The sequence below is a fragment of the Engraulis encrasicolus genome, chromosome 1 (genome assembly GCF_034702125.1).
Source record: "Engraulis encrasicolus isolate BLACKSEA-1 chromosome 1, IST_EnEncr_1.0, whole genome shotgun sequence".
Lineage (NCBI taxonomy): Eukaryota > Metazoa > Chordata > Actinopteri > Clupeiformes > Engraulidae > Engraulis > Engraulis encrasicolus.
The window spans coordinates 25,359,820-25,371,197 of record NC_085857.1 but is presented as its reverse complement, the minus strand read 5'-3'; the positions used below and the strand labels follow the sequence as shown (position 1 = coordinate 25,371,197).

At 41.7% G+C, this 11,378-nt stretch overlaps 1 protein-coding gene across 1 annotated transcript in view; it reads right to left on the bottom strand.

Annotated features, from left to right (window-relative positions):
- Window positions 1-10,677, bottom strand: part of LOC134456728 (hydroperoxide isomerase ALOXE3-like) — an 86,734-nt gene extending 76,057 nt beyond the window's left edge. Inside the window, exons 1-3 of the mRNA XM_063208236.1 lie at window positions 10,531-10,677; window positions 4,988-5,186; window positions 2,164-2,236 (exon numbers count right to left, since the gene is read on the bottom strand). Coding sequence (XP_063064306.1) covers window positions 2,164-2,236; window positions 4,988-5,186; window positions 10,531-10,677 — 419 coding nt within the window. The remainder of the gene's footprint in view (window positions 1-2,163; window positions 2,237-4,987; window positions 5,187-10,530) is intronic.
- Window positions 10,678-11,378: the final 701 nt, after the last annotated feature.

Here is an 11,378-nt window from a genome sequence, read left to right as displayed (position 1 = left end):
TGGGATTTATCATGGAGAGGTGTGCGTAGGAGCAGCCAACGCACGTTTGATAAATCCAGATTTTTCTTTACTTGCAACCATTCTATATTTCACTCGTGGGACACAATTTAGAATGCATTCTACAAACTGATGATAAATGAGGCCCCAGGAGTGCGTCTCTCGACAGTGTCATTGCTAACTAAGTTAGCAACTTACTTGTTTGCAATGCAATTTCCCATTGGTAGCCTACGAAGTTGCTAACTGGTTAGCAACTTTTGAGAAACAGGGTCTGGAATCCCCACTCCGAAAACCATACTAGTGCTAACCACTACCATACTAAGTGGCCCATGTCTTGTAAAAAATGTTTATGAAATTTGTACATGCCTGAAAGTTTTTTATAGGCTATATTTTCCTTGCGGTGGAGGTGGAGGGGGGCTATACTGTATGTGATAAAGCAGATGTTGAAAATCTGAAATCCAGGGGCCTCATTTATCAAGCGTTCTTAGGCACATATCTGTGCGTAAAGCTTGCGTGCGATCATTCCTGAGCAAAGAGTGGGATTTATGAACATGTACTTAAACGTAGAAATATGCCTAAATCTACGCACACCTCAGACCATGCGTGCGAGAGGAAGAAACATGAAATTGCAAATAATATTGACCGTGCAAGGTACAGTTTGCTTTGAATGACGATGGAGTATGACAGTGTGATATTTTAAAGTGTTTTCGTCCATGTGTGTCTCCTTTTTTTATTTATTTCGAAACACTGTCCTCCTCCTGTCGAAAGCACCTCCACTTCTTCCGCGGAAATGTTTCTATCTCCGCACTTCCCGCCAGTGCTTCAACTGGCGCGTGTGTCCGCGTGTGTTCATGTGTGTCCAAACAGGGTCGCGCCTTCGAATTAACATGACATCTGAATATATTGTAATGCCATATATGGCTACTTGGAGGCATTTCGGGATGCAAATTACCCCACATGCGCGCGTGCACAGTGATTTGGAAGGTGTGGGATTTATCATGCAGAGGTGTGCGTAGGAGCAGCCAACGCACGTTTGATAAATCCCGATTTTTCTGTACTTGCGTACATTCTAAATTTCACTCGTAAGACACAATTTAGAAGACATTCTACGAACTGATGATAAATGAGGCCCCAGGATCTCTCTCTCTCTCTCTCTCTCTCTCACACACACACACACACACACACACACACACACACACACACACAGAGCCGGTTCTGACCTCCATGGGGCCCTAGGCAAAAATATGCCAAGGGGCCCCCATTAAGCGCCTGTCAAAACCAAAATCTATGTCTGTGTATGTTGATATTTGTTTCTAAACAATCGAGAGGCAGCCGCGCATACAACAGCGTGCGCGCAAACTCACACACACACCACACACACAGAAAGGGCACCGCTTCTCTCTCACTCCCTCCTTCGTTGCTTCGACTGCACTGACGTTTCATCGGCTAAACGAACGGCTCGTCAGATTATGATTCAACTAGTACACCTTTCGAAACAACAGTAAAACGTTGACAACACCACCCTTTCCTCTCACATTCTCTCTAGCCTATGCTACCTGTTGATTCAGTTGAACTAATGGCACAATAAGCTAAACGAAACGCTACTCAGCTTGTGGTTCTCAACAACTTCTACCTTTTAAAACAACAGTAAAACGTTAATCCCACTTTTTACAGCATGTGACTGTATCGAAGACCTGGGCACTTTTTAACCCGGCATTGTTGTGCAATACTTCTGCTCCATACGAAATTAGACCCCAGAAGAAGGATCACAATGAGTGGAACAACAGAGGAGTTAGGCCTACATTGCCTACCTGACTGCTATTCTCGTCGCTCATTGTCATGAATTTTCTTTTTCTTTTTGTCGTTTCCGCAGGGAATATGTCGTTTCATGTTGGACGTTTCACGTTTTGTGTGACGGAATCAATAATAAACAATGAAATCAGTTCGCGGTTTTTTTTTTTTTTTCAAACTGTCAACGTCAGTGACGTAATGGGTCGCGCGAGGCCTTACGCTGAGAGCGTAGTGAGCGTATTGGGCGCGCCGGCTCTGCACACACACACACACACACACACACACACACACACACACACACACACACACACACACACACACACACACACACACACGAACACACACACACACACACACACACACAGGCATACACACCTGTACTCCTCCTTCTGCCTTTTCAGGTGCTCATTCCTGTGGTTTGGGTGAGTGTCCTGGAACGGCAGCGTGGCTGAAATGACCATAAGAAAAATGCTGAATCAATAGCTGTATGTACCTCGGCACTTTTAAACTGATGACACATGCACAATTATATATATTTGTAGGTACAAAATCTGTCATTTTTAAAATACCAGGTCCATTGTGACAGTTGTGCTAATTCATTTGCAGTCCCATTTCAAAGTTTTAAACATCCGGGGTTTCAAATGAAATATACTTTTAGCTCAGGCCCACAAGTGACAACATGCCAAGAGTCTTCAGGGCATTGACGAGAGTTGCCAGAGCTTTGCTGCAGGCACTAAACTTAATTTCTCCATTGCGATACAGTGGCGCTAATAAATTTGCAGTCCTATTTCAAACTTTTAAACATCCAGGCTTTCAAACAAAATATATTGTAAACTCAGATGTCATGATGTCACCTGTGCATCTCAGTTAACAATGTACACAAAATAACCATAAAGAGCCAATGTTTAAAAACATTGGGTACCACTTAATTTTAACAGGGCATTAATTGCATTATTTAGTCATTAGGTACAGCGGAATGTGTAATGTAATGACATGGAAGTACAACTGTATTACATATTATTACATCATATATTTTATGAATTACATGCCATAATGACAATAATGTTCATAATGTACCACAAAGTGGTTTTAAAATATTTTGCTTAAGTCATATATTCTTCTAGGGTGACAAAGGGCTGCAAAACAATGCTCTGGTGACTCTCCTCAATACCTTCCAGACTCCCATTGTATGGCGTCTTTGTGGCTATCACACAACCTAACTTCTCCCAGAAGACTCCAAATCACATGGAGGTTCCACAGGTTCAACAACAATACAAAATAGCAATAATAACAATAATAACAACATAACAAATTACAAAAATAAGAACTAAGCACTCAGAGAGCGGAGACCTCCGCAAAGGAAGCTGCTTGATAGAACATTTGACTATGTTACACCCTAAGCCTTTCTGCCTTCTTTTTGTGGAGTTCCCACAATTCAATTTCTGGTCACTAGGGGCGCCTAGATTTATAGGCCAGTTTGGTTAAGAATCTTTAAAAAGGTCCTGGCTCCAGTTAGTGGATACAGTTCCGGATCATCACCAGAATTTAATCACTTGTTCCTCGGGTCATTACTAACAACTCCACAAAGTTTCAGCCAAATCCGTTCACAAGTTTTTAGTAGGGCTGTCAATATTAACGCGTTAATCGCGATTAGATTAATAACATTCTTGATCGCGAATATTTTTTTTAATCGCGATCAGACTTCGCCAGAATCTCCCCACTTCTACCGTCCATATGCAGCTCCTCTGTTAGTAGTCGGCTTAGCACTGTCTTCTTTTTGTCCCTTTTATGTATCCGTAGGTAGCGCGAAGGAGTAGTTGATACCGTAACCATAGAAACCTCTTGGGCTGTGTGTTGTAGTTGAGACTGAGAGGAATTCCGTTAACGTTTGGTGAAGTCAAATTCGAGATCCGGACAATGTCGGGACCCCTCAACGGGTTGTTTGAATTTAATAAACTACCCGACGGTAATGTAGATAAGACAACGGTTAAGTGCTCTCTGTGCAAACAAGAGTTTCAATATCACCGGAGTACGTCTAGTTTAAAGTACCACATTCAGGCCAAGCATCCACTGACGACAACTGCTAGCAAAGAGCAGCCACAGCTTCGCCAGACAACCCTGTGGCCAAGTCAAAGATGCGATGAATCGACAAAAAGGAAAGTTACGACGGCGATTGCTAAGTGGGTTGCAGTGGACTGCAGACCTCTTAGCATCGTCGAGGATGTTGGTCTAAGGGAGGTGCTGAAAATAGCCTTCTCAGACTCCTACACTGTGCCATCGAGGGGGACCATTACGAAGCGTATTGGGGAGATATACGACACGGAGAAAGCAGCGAAGATGGCCCTGCTGCGAAATGCCAACAAGGTGGCTCTGACCGGTGATTACTGGTCGTCGGTGAATAACCAGGCCTACCTTGGAGTTACTGCGCACCACATCGACGCTGACTGGAAGCTTCAGTCATTTGCGCTGACAGTTCAGCACACTGATGAAAGGCACTTCGCCGAAACGTGTGCCCAGCATTTCACCAAAGTGGCTGAGCAGTGGGGTATTGCGGAGAAGGTGTCTACAATCGGTACAGATAGTGCCAGAAACATGGTAGCAGCAGCTAGGATCCTGCCCTACACGCATATGCCCTGTATCGCCCACAGTGTGCAGAGGTCGATAACAATAGCCATCCGTGACAGCGGCCTAGAGAACATCTTGGGGAAATGCTTTTTAGTTATCCTGCTGACAGACAGACAGACGAACAAACAAACCAACGGTACGGAAAACATTACCTTCAGAGGTAATAAACTAGAAATGCACTCAGAGAGTGCAGACCTCCGCCAAGGAAGCTGTTTGATAGAACGTTTGACTACTCCTTGACTACTATTTTTTTCATTTTAAGTCTTTCTGCCTTCTTATTGTGCAGTTGGAAACTGGAATGTCAATATTCAACGTCCCGTAATTCAATTTGCGGTCACTAGATTTGTAGGCTAGCAAAATCTGAAGAATCTGTTGAAATAATCCTGGTTCCGGTTAGTGATCCGGATCACCACCAAACTTTAATCACTTGCTCCTTTGATCATTTCCAACAACTCTACAAAGTTTCAGCAAAATCTGGTCATAACTTTTTGAGTTATCTTGCTGACAGACAGACAAACCAATTCAACCAAAAACATAACCTCCTTGGCGGAGGTAAAAATGACAGTTGATGTACCTTTGGCAGGCCATAAGTTGAGCTGTTTGTCACAGCCAAGCCAGCGGTAGCAGGGAAACAGAATGATCTTGTTATCAGGCATCGTGACAACGATCTTATCACAGAACCACTGATCTTCAGTAACAAATTTCTCGGAGTGGAGCTTGGCGCTGACAAGTTCTCCCAGGGATTCTTCACATGTAATCTGGAATGCACGCTTCTGCAGACATCACATGAGAAAATAGACCTATACTTAACTGCAAACTCTGGAAGAATTATCTGGAAGACTATCTGTTTTACATTATTGACCTAAACATTACAGTATTCATCTTATTACCATGCCCCTTAAATGAATATTGCGGTATGAACTGAACTGAAAACATCAAATGGGCATGGCATCAGTATGTTTCGTGAGGAAGGATTCTGGCCAAATTTGAGCTTTTAGCTAGAAACGCTGCCTGTACAAAGAAATTGGTGCAAAGTAAAATATCTACGAAATCAGCTTTTGAAACAACAGCTTTCAAAATAAATAATGTTGTTTGACCATAAATCAAGCGACAGCTTTAGTTCTGGCAGGCCATGCTTGTCAAGTGTTTACCACTTCTGATTAATCTCAGGTGCTATTCGACTGTTTGGAATTGGTGCCTTTTTAAAAGTTCTCTATTTGTTCCCAACTCTGGTTGCTCGCTTCTTCACAACCCACCTTTCCCAGCTCCACTTTGTCATATGTAACGGAGGCTAACTAGCAGAGTTGGTGTGTAACGTTGATAAACCTCCCTCCCAAAGCCTCATACAGTGTTGATGCCGTTGGTCCGGGAGACTGGTCTCTTGGTCCAGCGGTATCGTACTGTGTCTCCCATTGCCGCGCCGTTGTAGTTGACGAGGTTGCAGGTTCAATCCCAGAGGGGGGTGAACAGGTGCAACATGACCTCTGTCACAGTGGTGCTGTGATGCGGATGGGAGTGAGGTTTAAGGGGGAGAGTGTAACGGAGGCTAACTAGCAGAGTTAGCGTGGAACATTGTATGAGGCTTTGGGAAGGAGGTTTACCAGTGTCGATGCCATTGGGCTGGGACACTGGTCTCTTGGTCCAGCGGTATCGTCACAGACATCATATAGAAAGACTAGATGCGTCATCGCGTTCCTGTCAATGAAAGTCGAACGTCCGCGCATGGCTGCTATGATAGTACAGCCTGCTGGCTCAACCAGTTGCAGTGAGTTTTTGGTGATCCATACTCTTAAAATGGCCATATTTTCCTCAAATTTGCGTCGATTTTCAAAAGGCTTTATTAAGGTTTATACAGTATAAAAAATTCAGAACGTAAGTATTACGTTGATACTGCATAGTGGTTTATATTCACGTTATATTGTATTATATTACGTTACATTATAATGTACATGGGCCTACAGTTATGTATATTATGGTTTAGTAGGCTTATTCAAGTAATTAAATAGATCCCATAAACAAATGCACAAAGTATTATTTTATATTTTCAGTAAAATAACAATTCAACGTTCTCATGTGGGCTATTCTGCTTTGGGTTCGACAGCTACACCCTGTGTTCAAAATGAGTCATGGCGCTTAGAATTAAATTGTTGCGATGTTAATCTCTCTTTCAGTACCTCATCTGTTGTCTTTAATTTGGTGCAAATGCAATTAATATATCTCTTCCATCAACGTAATGCACAACAACGGTTAAAATGTGTATTTGCTCTTGTTCTATCTCTATTTTTGGACAAATAAATAAGTGGGAAGCATAGTACTCTCCTGTGTGTTTTACCTCAGTCTGCACTTAAGTTTTAAGGAGCCTTAATATTTATATATACGTGTCAATATTTCAGCGAAATAACAGCATACATATTTCAGCATCTCAACGTTTCAATTCTTCAGTTAACTTCAGGTGTAACGGAGGGTCTGTGGAGAGTTTAGGCTGTGCTAATATGGCCGACCTGTGTGGACGTGCTTGAAATACGCGATGATGTACTCAGTCTTCCTATAGGATATCTGTGGGTATCGTACTGTGTCTCCCATCGCCAGATCGTTGTAGTTGACGAGGTTGCAGGTTCGATCTCCGAGGGGGATGAACTTGTGCAAGATGACCTCCGTCACAGATGCACAACATTGCATAGAATAATCTTTGTCATATTGCCTGCTTTGTTGATGGGGGAATTGATTTCTCTCCTACTTAAAGGATAGCTCCGGCGTAAAATGAAAGTTTCACCATCGATTTGGCATGCCACAAAATTTGTCTAATGATGATACATTCTGAGAAATGCCGCGGCGTTACGGAGTTAGCTAATTTTAAGCGTTTTAGCAAAAGACACAGCCAATGTTAACCGCTGGGGCCAATGTAAAAGATGTAAAAGTAATCGGTTGAGTTTCAGCAATAAGCACGCTCAAAAACATTCCATACTTCAGAGCTGTCATAACAAAGGTCTTGTCTGCCTAGCCGAGGCACAGGGAAGAGTATCCCTCTTCCCAATATTTCTGTTCCTGGTGTTTTTTAGGTGTAGCCCAAGGTTCAGCCAGCAGTGGGCCTACTTACTCAACAGGTACAGAATCAGATGACTGAACTGACAGGATGCTTCTAGCGATCAGTCGAGTAGGAATCCATGGATCACACTGCAAGAAACAATAGTCCAGTTGTATGTATATCCAGTGACTCAGAAGCAAAGAGGCTTGAGACAAGAGGGCTTACTCACGTCATAGCAGCGTAGTAGGAAATGATGGCGAGGGGAGTACGGAAATGTTATTCACTGTGGAACAGGTCATAGGACAGCGTGAATGTCTGTCAGCTGTCCTTAATTACCCCCAGCAATTACTGCTGACCAACAGCTGCCGTTACTTGGCCACAAATTATCCATCATGGTGTCGCCCCCACTGACCATGTGCAAGGGAGTACGAAAATGGCATCCATCGCACCCACTGACCAATGACCATGCGCAAGGGAGTTAATTTTCCATCCACTCGTGTCCTCAGGCAACGCCCCCGTACTACACCGTGGCCAATGCATTCCCCGCCAAGAGATTGTTCTTTCTCTTGAGTTTCTTTGCTCAGAAGGCAGACAAACGGTTTACGCGCTTTTTTGCTTCCGACAACAGACGTCAGTAAACATACGAACGGGAATGTCCTATCCCTAAATAGGTTCGCCCCGACATCCCCATGTGTTCTGTTCCCATTATTATTATCCACTAAGCCTGTGCAACAGTGAGATCATTGCTTTCCAACCAGACATATGCAAGCAAGAGGACGGTGGACTTTGTTATAAAAGCTTACAATAGAAATGCTCTCTGATATTGGCGTTATTTCAACACGGTGTTATAATAGCCCAAATGCTCTCGGATGTCGCATTGGATATGATGTTACCTCTTTTGCAATCATTTGCCGTTATTTCCAGTGTTGCCAGATGTTTCTGACCAAATCCCGCCCAAAAGGTTCTCGAAAACCGCCAAAATGCGGCAAGTGATATCCAATGCCAATATCAGAGAGTTTGTATTGTAGCTTTTATAACAAAGTCCACAGTCCTCTTGCTTGCATATGTCTGGTTGGAAAGCAATGATCTCACTGTTGTACAGGCCTAGTGGATAATAATAATGGGAACGGAACATATGGGCATGTCGGGGCGAACCTATTTAGGGATAGGACATTCCCGTTCGTATGTTTAGTGACGTCTGTTGTCGAAAGCAAAAAAGCGTGTAAACCAATTGTCTGCCTTTGGAGTCACTGGATTTACATACAACTGGACTATTGTTTCTTGCAGTGTGATCCATGGCTTCCTACTCGACTGATCGCTAGAAGCATCCTGTCAGTTCAGTCATCTGACTCTGCACCTGTTGAGTAAGTAGGCCCACTGCTGGCTGAACCTTGCGCTACACCTAAAAAACACCAGGAACCGAAATATTGTGAAGAGGGATGCTCTTCCCTGTGCCTCGGCTAAGCTGATAAGACCTATATTATAGTCACCAAAATAGTTATGGCCGTCTAAGTTTATTATTTCTTAAAGGTACACTGTGCAGGAAATGATCAAAAAAGGTACTGTAACTATGCTGTTCATTGAAAATGGGCTGCCTATTGCAAATTCCAAATTTGACCTTTACTTGAAAGTTCACTAAATAATAAACAAATATTTTCTAGTATGGTCCAATTACAGTCATTTTTGCAGCTAAAATGGCTATTTTTGGAAATTGAAAATGGCGTGGAATGGAGAACATCCCCCTTTTCATGTATGAAAAGTGCATTTTTTCCAGTCATAATGAATACCTAGAATTTGATGGTGGTTGAAAGTATTCATGAAAAAGGTAACATTAGTGAATGGGCAGCATGAATTCTGGAAATAAACAACTAAAAATCTCACACAGTGTCCCTTTAAGGTGCACTGTGTAAGATTTTTAGTTGTTTATTTCCAGAATTCATGCCACCCATTCTCTAATGTTACTTTTTTCATGAATACTTACCACCACCATCAAATTCTAAGTATTCATTATGACTGGGAAAATTGCACTTTTCATGCGTAAAAAGGGGATCTTCGCCATGGTCCGCCATTTTGAATTTTCTCAATTTTTGACATTTTTAGCTACAAAAATGACTGCACTTTGGCCATACTATTAAATATTAATTCATACATTTGTAAATATTCATCAGAAGATCATATTTGGCAATTGGCAGCACAGTTTCGATGAGCAGCACAGTTGCACAGTGCACCTTAAAATTGATACTGTCACATTTTTGAAAATAAGCTTATTTTACACCTCCCCTTGAGTTAAAACATATTACACTTCCATACTCAAAGAAGGGTCGAAAGTATAGGAGAACGGTAAAACCCCATTATTTATTTTTATTATAAGGGGAGGTGTAAAATTAGCTTATTTCCAAAATTGGGACAGTATCACTTTAAGGCTCATAGCAATGTTGTTGTATTGTAGTTGAGTATTTTCAGCAAATAGTGAGAAGGCACGCCGGCGACCCCATCTGCAGGAAGAGGGAGGAAGAGTATCCACTTCACATTCAGTGAATGTCCCTTTAGGAGACTAGTGGAGTTCGAGAATAAATGAAGTTCCCTTAGCACTGTAGAAGGCTTGGTGAAAATCTTACACAAGCCACCACCAAACGGCACAGAAAGAGAAGAAGGGGTAATGCCCCCTTAGGAGACTGAAGTTGAGCACACTCATTTGCATTGGGTAGTCATGGTTTATCTTACTCTAGTCGATGTTACTACTTGTCTATGCTACTGCTGTTCCCTGAATTTTTGCTTTTCATGGTGCTGATTGAAAGCAAGGGGACTCCTCTGAATAGACCCATACCGTACCGACAAATAATTAAAAATAAAGAAATTACATTCAGAATTGAATGTCTTGTGTTTCTTGACTTTAGTGGACCTGACAGAACAGTAGCAGTGTTGCTTTTTTCCCCACAGTCAAAAAGCACTTATAAGTACAAAGTAAGAGTACAACTACTAGTATTATTATTATTATTATTATTATTATTATTATTATTATTAATAATAATAATAATAATAATAATAATAATTTAAATAAATAAATAAATAAATAATTTAAATTTACTCACAGATCCAGGCATAAACCCTAAGTGAGATGTATTGATCTGCGTCTCTGCGCTGTCAGCCCTTGAGCCGTGCAGCTGCAAGTAGATGTAATCATTGCTCCCAGCAAATGCCCGGTTGCCGGTGTAGACCACGATTGTGTAGGTGAACATGGTTGATCTGCGGAAGACCCAATTTCCCATGTCTTTAGTGCCTTGGACACCGTGGTCCATATGTAAATAATCATCATCATCATCATCATCATCATATCATCATCATCATCATCATCATCATCATCATCATCATCATCATCATCATAACCATTATGGCAATAATAATAGGCCTAATAAGAAGAAGAAGAAGAAGAAGAAGAAGAAGAAGAAGAAGAAGAAGAAGAAGAAGAAGAAGAATCATCAGCACCATAATAATCATTATAATCATTATAATAACGATCATATCAAAATAACAATTGTTATCATAACAACAAATCCTTACCTGTAGGTATAGGAGATGACTGTATGTTATACGACCTGGAAAAGGAACATGACAAACGCTTTAGAAAAGAACGAGAGAGAGTAACATTATTACAACAAACTAGTCTTTTGTTCTTCAAGTCTGGGGGCCGGAGTGAACCATTTGGTGGGCTACATCTGGCCAGGGGCGTCGCCAGACCTATTTTACAGTGGCACGTGCCTCTGTATTGATTTGCTGTGCCCCGGTATGAATTTCACTTTAGAAACAACCTTGCTACCTTGCTACCTTGGAATTTAGCTCAAGTTGAGTAATCTAATGTGCACAAAATAGCGCACACATGCACAACTTGCAAATAATATAATTAATTTACATGCTTTTTAAAGTAAATAACCGCAAAAAA